Raw genomic sequence first — 20986 nt, 5'->3', positions numbered from 1 at the left:
TCTAAATACCCTTAAGGAATTATTTGCTCCTCTGTTAAATAATGTTCAGTATCAAGTTATTGCCAAAGAGAAAGGATAGCTCTATAGGAAAGGCTTTACTTGAAAAATACTTGTGCCAAATTGGATTTTTTCCTTAAGTATGTCCCTTAGCTTTGAAGTTTAACAATGTGTCGCTAACAGATTCAGCTCAATATTAAATGCAGAAAACCTACCTTGAATGGCTGGGGGAGGAAGGGTTCAGTTCACTACAGGAAGCAGCTCAAAGTTAGCGCAATGTTCAACAACAGTGTCTTGCTAGTAACATTTCTAATAAAAATCGCTATTAAAATACCCAGAGTTAAAGCTTAAGAGGAGACAAAGTTTAATGGTGAAGTAAACAAGTAGAGTAAAAACAAGTACATTGTCAAGGACTACAGAAAGTTTCTACACTTAGTCTTCAAGTACAAAATACAATAAATACATGAGGCTCTTCGTAAAAAGAGGAATCTAAAACTACATTTCTGTTACAGCACATGATATTTTGAATACATAAAATTTCTAAGATGCTACAGCTTTTTTAAAAGTTATTGCTTAATGGATTGGTCATGTGGTTGTCACTCTTCAGATGCACTTCAGTTTTTTTAGCTTCTTTTAACAAACATTCTGCTTCCAGCAATAAGCAGTTGGGTGCTATGCACATACTTCAATTTCTCCCATCTGGAAAAAGCCTCGGGATAAATTTGGACAAAGCCAAGTTGTCTGTTTCATGATGATTCCTTCAATGGCAATTTCAAAAGGTCCTGGTATTTAATGCAGAAAAGAAGTGAAATTCTCTTCTGCCATGTTTGAAGACAGCTGGGTGGGTACTTGAACATAATGGCTTGATTTGACCAAAGGCAGCAGAATTTCATTTGCTTGTAAGCATTATTTCATCTTGTACAATGCCCTCATCCATTTGCTAATGCATCAATCCTTCATTTGTTTTCAGAGCACATTTTTCATAGCTTTCAAATTACATTGTCATTGAAATAAGTCTCATGATATTGGAACCAACACAAACTGGACCTTTTTTTCTGTAAGTTATCCATGATTAGTACTTCAAGAATCTGGCTTCTGTACTATTTCATGCCAAGCTTCTTTGTCTAGGTTTAATCCTTGGATACAGCTGAGGGTAAAACAGAAATGAGGTTTAAAATTTTAGTACTTTAAAAGGTTACTCTTTTTAAAAGAAAAATAAAGGAACAAAAGCCCCCTCTCTTTGGTGCTACAATTCTAATGTAACCCATAGTAGCAAAAGCATGGTTATAAAAAACACCCAGGGCACTGATAAATATGAATTTAGCAGTCTTAGACAAGCTTAAAAAATACTAACTGTGTCAGTACAAAAGGAAGGTATTGAACAGCACATAATTGAGTACTTTCAGCTCTACCCACATGGGTGGGCCAGGAAAAACACATGGCTTTGTAAGTCAAGAGATTCCTGTGTTCAGTGAACTGTGGGATTGTTCCCCGTTTTTTAAATAGGACCAGAGAGGTGAAGTCTGGTTTGCTTTCTCTCACCTATCAGCTTTTATGGCAGTACAGCTTTGGGCAAGCTGGATACATCTGTCTGCAGAAGGATTATGGAAGTGGAGGGGTTTTAGAGAGTGGAGGGTGGGTGGCCAGTTCCATGAATGACCTGCCCAGCAGAAACTGGTCCCTGCCAGCCTGGGGCCCTTGGGCCATGTTCTGGTCACACACACAGGGGTGCAGAAGAAAACTGACAGGACACAGCTTAGGACAGCACACAGCAGGGACAAGTGTGGCATTCACATTCTCTGAAAAAATCCCTTCACCCAGGATTTTTCTCCTGGGAAGCTGAGAAGCCTCAGAGAAAAGGAAAACAATTCTTATCTCATTTGCTTCTCCTGTGTTGTGCTCACATGTGGAACGTGTTTGGAGATTGTTTACCCACAGGAGATTGTTTCATTGCATTCTGGTGTGAGTTGTTTTCACTCATTGACCAATCAGGGCCAAGTTGTGTCCAGACTGGAGAGAGTCACCAATTTTCATTATTATCTTTTTAGCATTCACTAAGTATCCTTTCTGTATTCTATCATATCATATCAGTCATAAATTATCCTTCTGAGAACATGGAGTCAGATTCATCATTCCTGCCTTCATGGGGACATTCCCAGCAAACACAATAGACAAGATGCCTGGGAAGCTGTTGGCTCCCACTTGGAAGGGCTTAGGGAGCTGTTCTGCACAGCATGGCCACTGGCATGTGAAAATAGGAGGAGACACTTCACCCAGTTAGGAGAGATGAATCCTCTGTGCTCTAACTGGCAATGCACGTCTCCATCACAGCCTAAAGCTCTCCTCAAAGCTGCCTCCTTCTCTCTTTAACCAGACTCTGACTTTATTCTTTTCTCAGGGACTAAGACCAAGGCCAATGACTTCTCCACAAGGTGTGGCTCAGCATGCTGTGATTTCACTACTCTTAGAGATGAAGTCAGCCAGTTACAGCACCTGACAGAATTATCTTATTAGCACAGGGAGCCAGGGAGTCTCTAAGAAGGGTAGAGCACTGATACAGATAATTTAATCCTTGTTTTTATTCAGTACACCTGGCTGCAAAAGGATAAAAGCAACTATGATAAAAGTAAGAATATATTAATCTACCAGATCTATTCTAATCATAGATTAGAATTCAGCTGCTATATTAAAAGGCCAGTAATTGCTTTGGAGAATCACCACAGGATATTTCAGTGGCAGGAGTGTCACAGTTAATAAATACTGTGAAGTTTTCCCCATAGATTCTGATTGGATCGTGTTGTGCTTACAAAGGTAAGTTTTGATCTCCAGTTTAAGCTCTGCTGCCTTGTGCCTTTTTTTTTTTTCCTAGAAACACAGATGTTCCTGGTGTTCTTCCACACCTGTGCTCAGGCTCAAAGCAAAAGCTTATGAACAAGCACTACATGCACTATTCACCCCAGGGCAGGCAAAAATCAAAAAGCTGCCATTTTAACCTTACTGTGCAGGGCTAATAGCTGCTCTCAATTTAGAAATGTTTACTCTGGAGAGGAAAAAACTGAGCAGGAGTACAATGTTAGGCAGGATTTTACAGCACATGGCGTGTAGGCCTGACCTGGAAATGGTACAGACATGAAAACTGATCTTGCATTAGACAGAGTTGCTCTGCAAAATCCAACCAGTTTAAGGATTATCTGCATGAGGAAGGAGGCTCAGCCTCTTTCAAGCATCACACATCAATCAGCTAAAATTCACAGTGGTTAATCTTGGAGAACCTCTTATCTCCAGCATCAGGGCAACTAGAATTGCAGAAAAAAGCTTAATGGAGTTTTTATATATGTGTCCATCTGCCATCATTTTCTAGCAATTCAGCTATGAGGAGAAATACAGGGACATAATTGAAAGTATCTTATTTGTACACTGTTGTTTTTTATAAAAGACAATACAAAAGGTGATAAGAGAAGGAGAGGCCATTCATGTAAGGCCTTAGACATGTAGTTAAATGTTATTTTAAAAGCATAGGAGAAAACAAAGATCTGCCTTTACTGAGCTATGTAATCTGTTTTCCAACACTAGAAAATAAAGATAACCTAGATTTTTGCAGTGCTTATCTCCTTGGATCAAAAGGTGCCCTGTGTACACAGGGAAGGACTCATGACTCACTCCTCATGCAGGTTTCAGTTCTGAAGGCCCTTTGTGCCAGTACATCACTCTTTTGAAACAGGGAAAATTCTCAAAAAGTCACAGAATATCCTGAGTTGGAAAGGATCCCCCTAAGGAATCACTGAGTTCAGCTCCTGGCCCTACACAGGACAGCCCTAAAATCACCCCATGTGCCTGAGGACATGTGTGGTATTTTCTGAGACCCCCATCATTAGAAAGAATGATGAATTTGACTTCATGTTCTCGAAGGCTAATTCAGTATTTTATGATTTATATTATATTAAAGAATACTATACTAAACTATACTAAAGGATACAGACAGAAGGCTAAAAGATACTAATGAAAACTTGTGACTCTCTTGTCAGAGTCCTACACAGCTTGGCTGTAATTGGCCAATAAGTAAAAACAATTCACATGTTGGATAAACAATCTCCAGCCACATTCCAAAGCAGCAAAACACAAGAGAAACAAATGAGATAATATTGTTTTCCTTTTTCTCTGAGGCTTCTCAGCTTCCCAGGAGAGAAATCCTGGGCAAAGAGATTTTTCAGAAAATATGACAGTCACAAACATGCTCAAGAAAGCCTTATTCACATGTCATGTTTGGGGTTTTGGTTTTTTTTCTCTAAGGTGGTGAGACAAGGTTGGTATTAGGGCCTGCTGTGTATAGCAGGGTGGTGATACATGTTGTTCTTATGGGCACCCTGATATATGGTCTCCTCAAGCCAGGTCTCATAAGCTCTTGGAGATTTATATCACACCCAAGATAGCTCAGCTACCTTAGAAGGCATAAAATCAGCAGGATGGCTTCTGTGGTGGTGGTGTTGGAAACAGAAAAGTTTTAATAAAAGCCAAAATAACAAAACTCTTTACAAAGAAAACCTGAGCCAGGTGCAAGAAGTTCTTGCTCCTGGTAAAACACCCCACAAAAGCCATTGGTTCCTTTGTTCTCTTTTTTCTAGTAAATTGCTTAGGTGGGATTTTTTGGTTCCTGTCTAATTGGCTTTCCTTAAGCTCGAGGTGGAGTCCCCAAGATCCTATGAGGGGCCTTTTTTGCTAATTGAGGAAAGAAATTCTGGGCTTTTTTCCTTTCCAAGGAGACAAAGGATAGTTTTGTCACTCCAGTCAATAGGGGGCACATTCCTACAGCACCCATTAATCTGGGTAAGTACCTTAAACAGAGGCTGTTAACCCCCTCTGCCAAGACGTTCAACTCGCTAAATAAAGATGGAGAATGTCACCCCCTTCCTCCCGACTCTAAAAGCTGCACCTCCATGCAAGAGACCCAAGGAGAACACAATGCTGTGCACACTCCACATGCAGGGATGGGGGGGTTTTGGCTCTGGAAGCAGCCAGGACTCACCCCTAGCAGGTTTCTGGGCACGTAGCCTTCCTTGTCGTTGAGCCGTGCCCACCACCACTCGATCTCCTCCTCATCCTCGCGGCGCAGGATTGTCATGCAGTCCCCTTCCTTCATGGACAGCTCGTCATCGTTCTGAGCCTCGTAATCCCACAGCCCATAAATCACTCCTTTGTTCATGATCCCCATCTTCTCCTGCACTCCTGCAACATTGCAAACAGAGCAGCTCAAGTGAGAAGGAAAGATATAAATAAAAAAGATGATGGGAGGGAAGACTCCTTTATTTTTACTGGAAGACAGTCCAGGAAAAAGAAAAACAACAAAATTCCTACCTACTTGGCACCATGCTGCCTACTCAGAGCTGGCCCTGGAAGAAGTGGCTTTGTGAAGTTACTTACAGCAGACAGATTCCTTCCTTACACATGCTCAAGAACTACAAGGCAAATGGGGAGAGCAGCACTGACTGATAAAAGGTTGTATTTTTGTGTCCACACCTTCTAGACCTAAGTGATAAGCAAGAACCACTTTCTATACTCTTAGTGCAACAGTAATCTCCTTCTGTCACAGACAGATAGCAACACCTGCTTGGGTTGACCACCACTGTCATTTTGATGCCTGTGGTGTCATTTGCCACCTGGGTCATTTTATTTCAGAACTTTAAAGCAAGTTGCATCTCAGCCCTGTACCTGAGAGATTTGCCTGCTACTCTGCAGCTGCTTTTGGTTATCTCAGTAGTTCTTAATTTCTAACACTGTTTTTTTTTTGTCGTTTTAAACACTGCCTTCAGAAACACAATTCTGATAAAGGATTTCTGGACCAAGGTGGTTTGGAGTACACACAAGCACCCTGCAGGGTTATTTAGAATTTCCTCATTTTACAGCTGTAGCCAGAGATGAGACTCTTCTTTCTGTACCCATTTCCTCAGCCTCTAGGCAGAAAACTGGAAAAGGTATCTTAGTTTGTACACCAGTTGACTTTCTCTTAGGTAATTATTTTAAAATACTGAATTCTACTCTGATTTTTTTGGTTGGTTTTGGTGTTTTCGGGAGCAGAGAGTATGCTGCACACTATTTCCCTTTTCATCAAGTATCTATTACCACCTACATCTGCTCAAATCAAATTCTTCACTTCTGCACACCAGCTCAGCACATAACTTACTTAAATTACTGCCAGTGCATGATAAGCTCTGCTCAGAGAAACTCTTCCCTTGCTTTGCATGGCCAAAACCATGCTCTGCATCCAGGGAAGATTGAGCACTGAGCATTCAAAGCAGATAAAGAAGATTCACACAATACATGTGGTGTCCTAAAGGGGTGTTTGTGATCACACCAGGGTAGTGGGGCAAACAGAGCCAGCACAGGCATTCCATTTAACAAAGTGAAAATTTCCATACTTCAGCAGCATCAAACCTGTAATTTAATCAATGCTAAAGGATGACTGGTTTTATTTAAATCTACCTGTACCTCTTACTTGATATTGGACATCATTTGCAACAAAAAAGATGAGGTGGAACAATGAATTACACCAGGGTTTATTAGCTTAACAATGAGTTTAGAGGGCCAGGTTTTAGTGCAGTTCTGGAAACAGATACACATTCCCAAACTTCTTTTACAGAAGCAGTTTTAGGCAGGGAATAATTTCTTACAGTAACTACAGGCAAGCAAAACCAGTCTTAGCAATAAGATTAATTTCTGGAACTTTGGTAGCTGAACAACCAATACCATCAAGATATAGTTTCAGTGGTTTCAATCTGGAAAAACTGGTCAAACTTCATAGGCCAAAGCCTTACAGTCCTTTCAGGACCCATCAAAAAGTATCTCATAACACAAGAAGATTCCTAACTCAACACAAAACAGAGTATCAAGTGAAATCATTGGATGGCAGGTCATAAAAAACCCCACAAACAAAAAGAAAGGATTTCTTCATGCTGTATATAATGAGACAATGGACCTCCTTTCATAGGATCTCATGGGCAATTTATCTGAATCTAAGAATTAGACAAATTCCTGAAGAGCTGTTCAAGACAAATATAACATCTCTTAATTAATGTCTGAGTTAAAACCAGTTTAAAATATTAGACAAGTTTTTTTTTTTTATAATCTAATCCTACAATCTTCCCTGGGTATTTGGTGTTGATGACCTCCCTCAGAGTCTGGATGCAAAACCAAATGGAATTTTGCTTAGCCTACAAATTTTGATGCCAGTTAAAAAGGCTTCCTCCCTTTACAGAGAAAACTGTATATTTGGCACCAAAGACACAGTTTTCAAGCTTAGTGAGGACAGCTGGACAGACTGTTTTGAAATCTCCTGGCTTAGGAGCAGCTTAGAGAAACTCAGCTCTCAGCTGTGCCACAAAAGCAGGAAGGCAGTTTTACAGCTTTTTCTGCTGTGTTACATTGCTGTTACTCTAACCTCTTGCAGAGAGATGACACACCAGCTGGTGTGTGCCTAGGGGACATGTGCTACATACAAAACAGAGAAAAGTAATTTAAAACCTCATTACACACAAAACATACAGTAAAGTAATGTAAAACCTCACTGCCTAATACTCATCACACCCTAGGGGGAATTCCTTTTCTCCATTCAAAGATAGTATCTCTGTAGCCTTTCTATTTGAATAAAATCTAAACTTAATATGGGATTTCTTTTTAAATGCAAGTGAAGAAAAAAGGAAGGTAAAGTCAAACTCAATACTTACTAACATCCATCAAGGCAGGAACTTGGCATTATCTTTTCTGCTTCTAAGGTGCACATTAGGAAATACCCATTTCAAGACACCAGCTAACAGCTACAAACTGCCCACTGATATATCCATACCACTTTTGTTTTCATGTAAAGAAGTTCTTATGTGGCAAGATTCACCTAAGTGGTGCATCTGTCAGTGCACATGCTTCAGTCAAAGCTTTTTATATAAAGAAACCTCCTGTTACTCACCTCTCCTCCACAGGGTATTACAAAGTTAATCTCAATGGAACTGAGGAAGCTGCTGAAGCTGGTGAAAACCCCTCTCTTTCCAAGAGGCACAGGCACCTAAGCTGAGTGTGCAACTCACCCCTCCTCATGCCCAAAGAGGTGTCAGAAACCAGGACACTGCTCTGGCTACCCTGGAGGACTCCAGACCCTGTCAGGGGGCTCAGAGACCTTGGCACAGAGTCAAAGACCTCTGTGCCTTCAATTTTTAGATGGAAAAAATTAACAACTTTCATTCAGTGAAGATTTACAAGCCACAAGGGTTTGAGTAGAATGATAGTGAATTTATCACAGGGTGAAAAAGTAGAATTTTGGGCATTTAGAATGGGCGTTCAAGAGGCAAGATGGAGGAATCTGGGTGTGTCCTGTCCTCCTTGTTCTTGCCCTCCATCTTCTGCTGTGATGGTGACACTTTTGGATTGTTTTAGGGCAGAGACAGACTGTCTAACATAGGTGATAGGTATTGGAAAATTATTGTAAATAAAGTACACATAGTTTTTAGTATTAAAAGATAACACCAGCCTGAAGGTGGTCAGTGTGCCTCAACCCAACCTGCTGGACAGAGCTCAGTGGGTCAGAAAAAGAATGTAATAGTTAAGAGAAAAAAAACAACCTCGAGAAGTTGAGGAATCTCAATTTCTTCCTCGATCACGGGGCTGGCAAAAAAGACTTTTTAATCCCTCAGGAGCCATTCCAGCAACACAAAACCCGAGAGCAGGGAGCCCCTGGGGTGCTGCAGGGCTCAGGCTGGCACTCACCATAGAGGAACTGGGAGCACTGTGTGTAGCCCTCCTCCATCTCCTCGCACTTGTCCGCGGCCGTCTGCATGTCGCTGTAGGTCATGGCAAACACGGCTGCCCCCGACTCCACCAGGAACTTGCACACCTGCACGTTATTGCAGGAGGCTGCACAGTGCAGAGGGGTCCTGCAAGCACACAAAGATGGCACCTCACTCCCACTGCTCACAGAGTGCTCACAGAGCCCTGGGAGCAAACAGCACCCAAGCCTGCAGGACCTGGGCAATCGGCCCAGCACAGCACCTAACTCAGCACATCAAAAGCAATCACTTTGCACAGGGAACAGGAGCTACTGAGAGCTGCTTGAGCCCTAAAGCTAAGTTTCCATACAGATTTCCAGTTATTCTACCTTTCTGTAATCCATTAACATTTTAGGAACATTCATTAAGGCACTAAAAATTCAACAATTAATCAATATTGAAAATCCACTCAGAAATCTTCCTGACATCATGCCTCTTACAATCTAGATAATTACTTTGAGATTTGACTTTGTGACAAGTGCATGCAATTGTGATAACCCCTCAGGTTGAGGGAGCACAAGCATCTTTACTCAGTTTCAGGCCTCAAGCACTTCTGTTATAGGCAGAAATAACAGTAAAATCACTACCCACTGCACTGGCCTTCCATAAATAATCTCCCTAGTTATTTGTAAAAAAGATTTGTAACACATTATCAGCTGCAAGGCTGTTTGAAGGTTATGGCTTTCCACTTTATTTTAGTTTCAAGATGGCTGATTATTGGACAAAGAACTGGGGAGATTTTGCAGGGCTAGATACTGCCCAGAGCATGAGTAAGTTATAGGTTATCTCACAGAGGATATTGGGAATTTCAGCATAAGGCTCATTATAAGCTATCTCCAGTACCTCAAAGAAACAGAGCAATTTCCTGACAACTGTGTCCACACCCCTACAATGGCTTTTTCATACAGGGAATATTGCTTTAATTTCCCTATTTTCCCATCTGCACAGTCCCATATGATACCCCACAAAGAACTGCTGTTGCTGTGCTTTGGAAAGAAACTCATTGCCAGCTCCACAGGAGAAAAGCAAGGGACATTGTGAGGGACCTGCAGCAGCTCCAAAGTCCTGACTCTAGTGGAGAACATCCATAAGGAGGCACTTAATGAAAGCCTCACCATCCATCACTGTCTGCAGCATTCACGTTCACCCCAAACTGCACCAGGAACTTCACGATTTCCGTGTGCCCGGCACACACAGCGTTGTGCAGAGCAGTAATTCCTTCATCATTTGGCATGCTAGGATCTTCCACCTGGCCAGCCAAAAAGGAACAATCACATTCAGGTGAAACTCTCTGGAATAAACATCTCTTCTCATACAAAAATCACTTGTTCTGAAATATGAATTTGTGATGTATTTATGGGAAGGACATGAGCACAAAGACTACGTTCACTACCAACTTTGCACCAAGATTCATATTTAAGCTTGCAGTCTTCCCTTTAACAGTATGGTTCAGAGCAACAGGATCTTGATAGCTTACTAAAAGCATTTTCAATAAATTTCTGAACTATGTTTATTTAACTGTGAGCAAAGTTCACAGGGATTTTGCCTACCAAATTATCTGATAACATGGCAGACGAGGAATGAAACACTACATAAAAAATGAGGAAAAGGTGCCCTGTAAATTTATAGTCTTGATGCTAAAAATCCACTGTGGATTTAACACACTTAAAATCAGCCACCAAGTATGATCACTAAGTATGGTTAGGTTAGAATCTAACCTAATGTGGGCAGAGCTACACCCAAATAAGGTCATGTGGGCGGGGGCTATGCCCAAAATTTGTCATGTGGGCATGGCCCAATTCCAAATATGGTCATGTGGGCTGGGCAGAATTCCAAATATGGTCATGTGGGTGTGGCTGTGCCCAAATAAGAAAATGGGCATTGTCAAAACCCAAATATGGTCATGTGGGTGGGGCAGAATTCCAAATATGGTCACATGGGAGGGGGCTATGCCCAAATAAGGAAATGGGGGCATGGCCAAACCCCAAATATGGTCGTGTGGGCGTGGCCAAACGCCAAATATGGTCGTGTGGGCGTGGCCAAATGCCAAATATGGTCGTGTGGGCGTGGCCAAACGCCAAATATGGTCGTGTGGGCGTGGCCAAACGCCAAATATGGTCGTGTGGGCGTGGCCAAACGCCAAATATGGTCGTGTGGGCGTGGCCAAACTCCAAATATGGTCGTGTGGGCGTGGCCAAACTCCAAACATGGTCGTGTGGGCGTGGCCAAACTCCAAACATGGTCATGTGGGCATGGTCCAGAAAAGCTATTACTTCCCAGTTTCAACCAGGATTGAAATTGTGTCTTAGAAATTAGCATTTGTACCTCATAAATTATTCTCTGCACAAGGTCAAACTCCCCCTCCAAAGATGAATCCAGAAGCAATGCCAAGGGATTGAATTTCACTCTCATTCCATGGCCAATCCTTTCGGAGCCAGTCTTACGCAAGTTCGTCCTCTTCCCCTGTGAAAAGGTGACACAAGTTACAAACACTTTTTTCCTGGAAAGATTCCCAAAAGTGCTTATTTGGGAATGACAGCAGAAACCGTCAACTAGAAAAGTGTTTATTAGGAAATTTATAGTATTATTTGCCAATCCCCAAACACATTGTGAAAATATTAGGTTAAGCATGTTATGTAAGATCTCTGCCTTTACCTTTGGACACGGTCATTATTCAACTCTCATACAGAAGTTATCAAACATCAACAAAGTAGCAAAACTATCAAAGACCAGGAAAAGATGCTTTTTTGCTTGTTTTTTGGACAATTTCACCATTAACTCTCATAGCTGTTAGACAAACCAAGCAGCACATTCCACAAAGTACACTAATGTAAGTGCTGATCTGAAGCTCCCAACATTTTTGCAAGTATACCAGAGGTTAGCAGGAGCAAACAATGATGGAAAATGGTTTGAGAAAAATACAGAACCAAGTGCAGAATTGCTGTAGATGCTGCCATTGATTCCCAAGTATTTCTATAGCTGAGTTCGTACCCACTGCTTTAGGGAACATGCTTGCATTAGCTCAGCACTCAGCCCAGCTGCCTGGGCAGCAGCAATAAGACCATTCACGAGGCTATGTAAATTTCTGACAGATGTCCAGGCAAAGATGAATAGAACTGACTCATACTCTGCAAGAGCAGGCATGTGGAGATAAGATATGTAAGTAGAGATTCCCATGAAAATGCTCTTCTGTTTGTAAGTTGTATGTAATATCAAAAGCAGAGGTTTTTCCAAGAGTGAGCCTGGCAGAACAACCCACAGATTTAAATATGAAATCAAGAAGCTGGGCTGGTTTCTTCTCAGCATTGCAGAATTACTACAAAACCAAGCAGAAGTGAGTTCTCACAATTCAGGAAATCCTACCACTCAAGTTTCCTTGTAAAAGGGAGCAAGAACAAAACCTTTAAAGCACGAAGACATGAAATGTCTACTCCATGCACAAATTACAAGGTTAAAAAGCACATTTAAATATTTTAACTCCTCTGCACTGAAGTGACAGAGGAAAAAAAACACTTTCATGTATCAGGTTATGAAAACTGTTATCAAAACTCTACTCTTGATAGGTTTTTAAAGAAAGTATTTGAGAAACCAAAAACATTAAGCATTTTTGTTCTGCAACAGTGAGATAACATCATACCTCACACAGATACAAACTTGCAAAATAAAATAGTAAAAATGCTGCCTCCTCCCAGCCCCAAGAGACTCCATTTTGATGCAACTTGAGAGTAGACTGATGGCAAGTCAGATTACAAAGCAGTTCAGGAAACATTCAGTAAAAGAAGTACAAACAGCTGATATCTACAAATGAGTTTTTTAGATAAAAACTAAAGAAGTCTGTTCCTACATATTTTTCAAGAAAGGCACTGTCAGATAAACAAATGCAATCCAGGATTAAGAAAATTCGTGCCCAGCTCCTACTAGCAATAGTGGGAAATGCTTGTGAAATCTGTATCTAAAGGGGAAAAAAATATCAGCTTTTTCTTAAAAAGGAAGTAAAATCTGGGTGTAGCCAGACTTCTAGAAGGAAGGATTCTTTACAGATCTGTAGTTTTACTATTTGTGTATTCCATTTGAAACTTTTCATTATGTCATTAATTCTCGGGACAAGAGAGATTTTTCATTACTGTCTGGAGATAAGAGCATCACACAACTAGAACAGATACAAACAGAGAGACTTCTAGACTGTGTGACTGTTCTCCCACATCTGCCTGAGCTCTACAACACAATGCACACGGTTTATGGCAGCACTTGAGATGATTTATTGACAGGGCACCCCCGTTGTAAGCTAATACTTACAGGAGGCAAGGAAAACTGTCCAGTAACTTCAGGAGGCCTCATATTGAATGAGTCCTCTCCCAAACTCTCTGGTTCCCCTGATGGATAGGGAGGTGGTGGGTATGGAGGATACTCTTCCATGTACACCTCCAGTGGCAGAGGAGCTTCTAGGTTTGGCTCTTCTGGCTTGGGCTGTGTGAGTTCATCACTGTCTGACACAGCTTCAGGGACAGGGTCCAAAGGCACAGGGGGAAGAGCAGCTTCACTCTGCTCTGCTGCTGTGCTTTCTGGCTCCTCAGCTATAGCTGCTTCTGGCACGGAAGCAGCCGTTTCCTTTTCTGTCTCCGTGCTTAGATAAGGATTTGGGATCTCCACTGGGCTTTCAGGACTGGCAGCCGATGCCGTCTGCTTGGAGGGATGCGAGGGAGCTGAGATAGTCTCCATTGCAGCCAGAGTGGTCCTCTGATAGAGCAGCTTCTGGATGTTGGGGCCATTGGGCCCCTCAGGCTCAGTGATGGAGCTGCGCTTCTTCAGCGGCCGGGGCGCGTTGGAGAGCTTCTTGCGCAGCGCCTCCAGGTCGGCGTCGCTCTGGTTGCGGTAGGGGTTGGACAGGAAGGGCAGCAGCTTGGTGGGGCTCAGGGGACGGGGGATCCTCTCTGGTTCATGGTTCTCATGAGCAGAGGCTGCTGTTTCCATCTCTGGCTCTGGGCTGCCTGGCTTGCCCTGGAGGTTGGAGTAGATGTTGTCTGTCTGTGGCGGCTGGTTCTGCACGCCAGCTCCTGCCATCACGGGCTTGCCGTACACTGTGGAGCAGGTCAGGGGAAACAAGGTTGGGGATTTGAAACAACAGCAAATACTCAAGAGAACAATACTCAATACTCAACAAATGTTCAAGAGTACAACAACAAAGAAAGGTGAATCAGGTTGTGTATTCTTTAGGTAGAGCAAAGAAGCAGAATACAAAAAACTGAACAGAACTGATCTGATAAGCAGATCTACCATTAGTTGTCTTGCAAACCCAAGACATACATTCTGCACATCTTGTTAACACTCTTACATAGCAAGGAAGATCCATCCAAGATTCTTACACTGCCCTTACCCTCTTACATTGCCCTCCCCCACTTAACTCCCCTGAAGAACAGCTTCATACTCAGAACCCAGGTGGAAAGAACAATTATCTGAGGTTTATCAGACAGAAGAGAGCGAGAGAGCCACATGCTTACCACTCGTGAAGTGTGGTCCTCTGGTCTGTGCCCTCGTCAAAGCACTCTGCACTGCCTGCTGGAAGTTCTTCCCAGGGGTCTGCTGTTGGGTGTACATGCTATAAATGGAACTGGTAGCCACAGTCTGAGGCTTTCGAAATGGTGGCAGCGAAGTCTCTTTGGATGGCTGGGGAGTAAAAGGTCTCACAGCTGCTGCTGGAGGACTCTCCTGTTTGGAGGAAGGAAGAATTTGATCCTGGCTAGAGGAAGAACCTGCAGGAGGTACTGAAATTCTTTGCTGTATCTGCTGAGAAGGATGAGAAGGCTGCTGTGCCAATGGTTTTTGCTTGTTCCCCACAGCTGCAATAGCCAAAGGCAGCTTCTGCAGGTTTCCATCCAATTTTGTATCAGCAGGTTGAAGGTGACTGGCTTGACCAAAGTAAGGCAAGTTTATCTGTTTTGGTTTAGTGGGGACAGGCGGTGGCACCTTGGTTACATTTTTATTGGTTGTCTGAAAGACAAAAACAATCAAGATAAAACAGTAAAACATGATTTAGGAGTTCTGCTATGAAGGACCAAAGAGCCTCAAAGTATTCACAGTATCTAATGTCTACTACTGTTGTAATAAGTTTTACAACATCACTGACACTAGGAAGAAACTGCTTTAAACTTTTTATCATCACTGATGTTTTTAAATACTTTGAACTTATTCTCTTTAATTCTTCTGTAACAGCTATGTCTAAAACAGGAGGAATGACAGGGCACAGTAATTTCTCTAGAGATATCAGACACTCAGCTGGCAAGAGGCTGCTCTCCAACAAAGCACCTGTCATCCCCAGTTGTAGGCTAGTGTACCTCTACCTGATCAAACTGTCCTCATGCCAAAATTGAGGTGGTAAGTTTTACTGCTGTCAAAGATCTGAAGGACACTGTTGCATTAAAGAGTGAAAAAAGTACCTAGATGATTTTGAAAAAAAAACCAAACAAACATGCAAATGCTTCCTTGTATCTTTGGGGGAAAAATACACACTTGTACAAGTAATTAAGAGAGATTGCCATCACAGTGACTGCAAAGAATCGCTTGGAGCTAAAAAGAAGCCTAAGGGTTTGTTTTTTTCTCAGAAGCAGTCTTTTAAAAGCTGACCTCACTACTTCTAATGTAGCTGACAGAAAGCTCTGAGAAGAGCTGTGGGTAAGGCCTGGCAGATGGGAAGCAGCAGCCAGGGCTCCCTGCATACCTGTGCCTCCCTCAGGAGATCCTCACTGCTCTGGTTCTTCCTCAGCGTGCCCAGCCCAGCAGACTGCTCCACAGAGTCAAACATGGAGAATGGACGCACCTTCTTCTCTCTGTCTCGTAACAGAGCTTCTCCTTCAGCTGCTGCTGAAGAGAGAGGAGACAACTTTCAAAAGGGATGGCACAATTGTAGGGTGAAGGTCCTGCTGTGTGGCTGCATTTCTCTTCACAGAGAAAAAAAACAAGGCACAACTTCCCAAAGATATTTCTGGGATTCACGTTCTCTGAACCTCAGAGAGAAAGAAAAATCCAATTCTTATCTCATTTACTCCTCCTGTGTTTTGGAACAAGTGGAATGCATTGAGGAAGGTTATTTACCTGAAGGAATTTGCTTGATTGGATTCTGGTGTGAGTGTTTTGATTCATTGACCAATTGAATCCAGGTGTGTGTGTCGGGACAGTTGGCTGACAGTCATAAGATTCTGTGTAGTTGAGTGTTTGGCAGATTCAGTGTAATACAGTGTAATATAATATAGAATAATATAATATAATATAATAAAGTAATTAATTAGCCTTCTGATAAGATGGAGTCCTCCTGATCATCAGGGTTGTTCTGCTTTCCTATACTGCTGTGTGCAATATTTACCAGAGTGCATGCAGGGGATGCTTTTTGCATCCTATCTCTGCACTAAGGGCCTCTGGGCCTGTCAAATGCTGTATTATGCAAATTCAACAGGGGCATGTAAGAAGGAACTAGGATCTTCTTCACCACCTGATGCAAGTTGTGAGTTTGGTTTCTTTTTTCTTAAAACCCTGCAACACCATAGCAAAGTGTGGGATTCACACTCTCTGAACCTGAGAGAAGCAGTGAAAAGAATGATCAAAACAATTCTCCTCTCATTCACTGCTCCTGTGCTGTGCCAAAGTAGAATGCAATATGGAGATTGTTTACCCAGAGTGATGGTGTTTTGTTTCCTTGGCCTGTCAGGGCCAAGTGTGTGTGCAGACTGTCAGTCAGCAGACAGTCATGAGATTCTGGGTAGTTGAGTTGAGTTGGGAGCTTGTGCAGATTCAGTTTAGATGTAATGTAATATAATATAGAATAATATAGTATAATTAAGTAATTAATTAGCCTTCTGATATCCATGGAGTCCTCCTCATCATTTCTCCCTGCCACAGGGGTCACCTTTTGATTCCAATAGCAAAGCAACGGCAACGTTCTTTGATATTTCTTTTGTGCTTTCAAATGAATTCTCAACTATTTACTGAAGCATTCAGAAGAGAGGTATCATCAACTAGATTCTCCAAATTTTAAGATTAGCCAAGCACACAAGAACATACCTTGTCCTTCATTTGTCACAATTCCTTTTCCTGAAGTCAAGGTTGATCCTTGATTAATATGATTGTCTGTACTTGAACTACTCCAGTCAGGAGCAGATGGGGAAGGTTTTGTATTGGGGACCACAGAACCTAGGAGAGATTAAGTGGAACAGATTAAGCTAGAATATTAGTTTTTATTGACTTACTACAATATTTTATTGACTGATTACAACATTACAATAGGTTTTTTTCTGTAAGATTCAAGTCTAGCCAATGTAAAAGTATCACATAGAGGTTAACAGTGATAAAACCTCTCATTAGAGACTTTCATTTGTTTCAAAAAGAGAATGCAAATGAAGTTCAAGAACAACTACCAAAAGCAGCACCAAAACTCTTTGTTATAGCACACATCTGCATTTAAAGCACTCAAAAAAGAAACTTCTCTAGATTAGCTTATTTCCAGTTAGTAGGAAATTTTCCTTGAGTATCTGTGCTAAAAGTGATACAATGTTAAGTATAAAAAAGATATATTGTGCAAAGAAAAACATCATGCTTTAAAGCACTGACAGACTCTGGCAGGGATAGCCAAAACAGGAGAAAATTCATCTCAGTGTTTATGTGCATATAGGGTCTGCATTAAAGATCTATGATCTTGACATTCACTGGAGTAGAGATCTGCAAAAACCACTAAGAAAATGCTTGCAGTCTCCATATTTCACCAAATTCTCTCTATTAAATTCTAAATAACCTAAGTTATGTTAAATTTAAACAGTAATAATAAGCAGCAGCAGAAAATTTCATTCTGACAAAGTACTAAAAACTGTCTTTAGGAAAGCAGTCCTTTTGTCTAAATGCTACAAAATAAGAGGTGATATTTTAGTTCAAATAGCTAACCACCATTCCTCTAGGAAAAAATCCAATTTTGTGTGGTCTGGAGCTTAAATTCCACTCTAGAAGTTTTAGGATGAGCAAACCAATTAAAAAGAAACAATCCTCCATTCTCCAATACAGCAAGAGACACTTGGAGCTACTTTTGTGCAACGTTCACTGCAGTATCTGCCAGAACTGGAGATGGAGGAAGGGAGATAGAAAATAAACAGAACTACTCAGCAAGCTCAGTCTGCATTTCTTGCTTCAGTGTTTCACTTCTCTCCCAGCTGAAAAGGGAATCTTCTCCCAGGACAGCACAGAAGAGATATTTACAACTCTCTAAAAGTTTCTTTAGACTTCTCTTACTGAACTGAACTGTCTCTCAGAGGAGAAAGCCACAGAGAGAAGCCAACAAATCTCCATTAACTCTCCACAAGGAGAGGCCAAATCTCACTCTCCAGCAGGTCAGTAACTTCATTGCTGTTTCTGTGTTACAAGCAATCACCTCCTTTGTGAAATCTGTCATTTACAGGTGTCATTTCCAAAATGCACAATCAGAAAACTTGGCACTGCCAGTTTTTAAATCCAGGCACCAGGTATGTACTAGAATTGCCTCTAGAAACTCAAACACGCTGTTTGATAGCTCTTAGGAGAACTTGAAAATAAATAATTATAGAAAATAATAGAAATTATAGAAAAGTCCTCCTCTAGTCCATGCTGCGTAACAACTCAAAGTGCTCACTGATAGATTTACTTCATTTTTAACTTTGATTAGTGCTTCTAAAATATATTCACTGGTGCAGAAAAAACAGCAAGCAGCAATACTGGCATCTCAAATAACACTTTGCTTTTAAAAAGACAAAGCATCAAAACAGAGCTGTGAGGTAAGGAAACAAAACATATCTGGACAAAAAAAAAATATTAATTGTAAGCTATTACCTGCAGGAGCTTTAGCTTGTGAACTGTTCCCAGCTCTCATATTGGGCAGTGTTTGTGTTTTCAGTGGCCCATCAGGTACCTGCAGAGCTTGTGTCCCATCTGAAAATGCTGGCTTCACCAAGAGCTCAGGTCTGGAAGCAATTCGTGGCATAGTAGAGGACTGGATATAAGGACCTACTGCTGCCACTCGGCTTGGAGCAGAAGCCACTGGCTGTGGTAAATTCCCATCTGAAGAAACCTTGGCGGGGGAAAAAAAAGAAGAAAATATAAAGAATTTTATTCTGCAGTATTGATTCACAGAGTTTCAAAAATAAGTAGAAAAGAATAGAACAAGTAGCAAATGATACTCCAGTATCAAGAGTATCAGAAAAAGAGCTTTTTTGAAACAGCTCTCAGGGTTATAAAGCTGAGGTAGTAATGGCAAAAAAAAAATCTAAAATAAAATTCCACAACAACATAAGACGCCTTGTCTGTAAAGAGTAACTAGGTTAACACTAATACACCACAAAAAGGACTTTAATAATACAAGACTTCCACTACATATGGATAAAGACAACAAGTCTAGCATCTCCACAGCCTTCCCCCCGAGCAAGTCTTTACTTCAGGCTGTAGAGACAAGACACAGAATTAATGTTTTAGTTATGAAATAGCCCCCACTTACTGGTACATTCTCTTTCTGTTGCAGAGCTGCCTTTTTCTTCCAGAGCCGCTCGCGCAGCTCATTAACACGCTTGTCCATGACTGCCACCTCCAAGTTGCGCTTGTTCAAACACTCCCTCTGTTGCTGCAGCTTGGCATTCTGCTCCTGGTTCAGTTTGTTCCTCAACTGAATAAATTCACAAAGCAGTGGGGGAGGAGGGGAAAACAACCAAAATAAAAACAAATTCACTTTCAGGATCGAGGACAGGAAACGGTTGGAAAGAGAAAAGCCTTCTAAAAAGTCAAGTCATGTTTTCCCTCCGGAGAAAACTTTGGTTAGACTCCAAATCTTGCAGAAAGGAAAGGTACAGACAGTGTGTGCTCCTTCCCCTCTTTACCTTAAACCCAGCACAACTATCCAGCATGCAAGGCTGTCACACAACACAGTCCTAGCAGGAACAGAAGCAATGGGATTTTTTTCCAACAAAGTAAGAAACAACCCAACCAACTTTGAGCCCAGGAGAGCTGAGGGTCCCAGGCTGGCCCCCATTACCTGCAGCTCCTTGTAGAGGCGGTCGAGCTCAGCTACAGCCGACTGGTTGTCATGGTAACCATCAATCCTGCCGTTCTTCAGCATCTCCAGTTGCCTGGTGAGCTCCTCCACTTTGGACACGGCCAGCACCAGCTCGCGCTGCTTTTGCTGGAACAGGCTGTTCATCTGTTCAATCTCCTCCACTGCAAAGAAGGGCAGAGCACAATAGCTGCCCTGAGAAACAGCCCAGGGTGGGCTGCTTCCAAGGCAGCACTTAAGGAGGCAGAGCAGGGCTGCTCAGCCAAAGCCACTGCCCTGTCACACCAGCTCTTCCTCTGAGCTCTGGCAAATGCAGGCTCACTAGAATGGTTATGGAAATGTGATCTACTTAGAGAGAGCACTGACAGGGAGGGAAAGAGAACTTCTCTTTTCTAAGACTTTCTGAAGTATTGAAATAAACAAAACCACAATGCCAGACTGAATTCATCTGGAGAAGCCGAAATTCACTGAATGCTGAATTCAGCAGGAAGATGCTCACTAAACCACAAGGCATATTTATGATACTTGGAACTCTGAATTTAGGTCATAAGAACTCAGTGACAAAACACCCAAGCTGTCACATTAAACAAAGACTTCAGAGAGCATTTTTGGGTCTATTACAAACATCTGTCATCAGCTGCTCCCACTGCTGAAACTGTTCTATTGCAGAATGAAGTTTAAGGAATCACTCAGAATTCAAGGAAGTACCAAAATCAGACCTGCTGCTGCAGGAAAACAGATTGACATGCTCCAAGATCTTGTATTATTCTACCATCCTTCCAAGCCTTAAAACATAAGTTTCTTTTGCTCCACAGAATCCAAGAAGGGATTCTCCGACAGAAAAGCACTTTTGCTTTATCTGTCAACCAAAATGCTTCCTACTAAAACAATGCATTCATGTTTTCAGTCGAGTCAGGCTGGAAATAACAAGTTCTGCACTATAGAGAGGATGAAAAGGTAGGCAGAAGAATATTTATTTCAGACTTAAGGTTGTATCCCACACACTGAACTGTAAGCACCCAACCAGTACTATAGCAAGCAAGACCCTGGTCAGATTCACATCACTAAAAAGCAAATATGCAGCTAATCTGGCCATTAGTTACCTCTTGCATAGAAGGTAACTTGAGTATCA

The 20986-nt window shown here is 41.8% G+C and overlaps 1 protein-coding gene across 4 annotated transcripts in view; it reads right to left on the bottom strand.

The window, feature by feature from the left end:
• Positions 1 to 337: 337 nt before the first annotated feature.
• Positions 338 to 20986, bottom strand: part of TP53BP2 (tumor protein p53 binding protein 2) — a 58618-nt gene continuing 37969 nt past the window's right edge. For 3 of the 4 annotated variants that reach the window (XM_059467307.1, XM_059467305.1, XM_059467308.1), the window contains 12 exons: positions 19837 to 20018; positions 19306 to 19470; positions 18645 to 18882; positions 16857 to 16985; positions 15520 to 15662; positions 14303 to 14792; positions 13101 to 13882; positions 11130 to 11267; positions 9920 to 10053; positions 8746 to 8912; positions 5021 to 5220; positions 338 to 1144 (listed from right to left, as the gene is read on the bottom strand). In XM_059467307.1, the coding sequence (XP_059323290.1) occupies positions 1103 to 1144; positions 5021 to 5220; positions 8746 to 8912; positions 9920 to 10053; positions 11130 to 11267; positions 13101 to 13882; positions 14303 to 14792; positions 15520 to 15662; positions 16857 to 16985; positions 18645 to 18882; positions 19306 to 19470; positions 19837 to 20018 (2810 nt within the window). In that variant the 3' untranslated portion in view covers positions 338 to 1102. The remainder of the gene's footprint in view (positions 1145 to 5020; positions 5221 to 8745; positions 8913 to 9919; positions 10054 to 11129; positions 11268 to 13100; positions 13883 to 14302; positions 14793 to 15519; positions 15663 to 16856; positions 16986 to 18644; positions 18883 to 19305; positions 19471 to 19836; positions 20019 to 20986) is intronic. The other variant, XM_059467306.1, reaches the window with a different exon arrangement.

Source organism: Ammospiza nelsoni, chromosome 3, assembly GCF_027579445.1.
Source record: "Ammospiza nelsoni isolate bAmmNel1 chromosome 3, bAmmNel1.pri, whole genome shotgun sequence".
Lineage (NCBI taxonomy): Eukaryota > Metazoa > Chordata > Aves > Passeriformes > Passerellidae > Ammospiza > Ammospiza nelsoni.
Note: the sequence above shows the minus strand (reverse complement) of the source record. Positions and strands in the feature narration are given on the sequence as shown.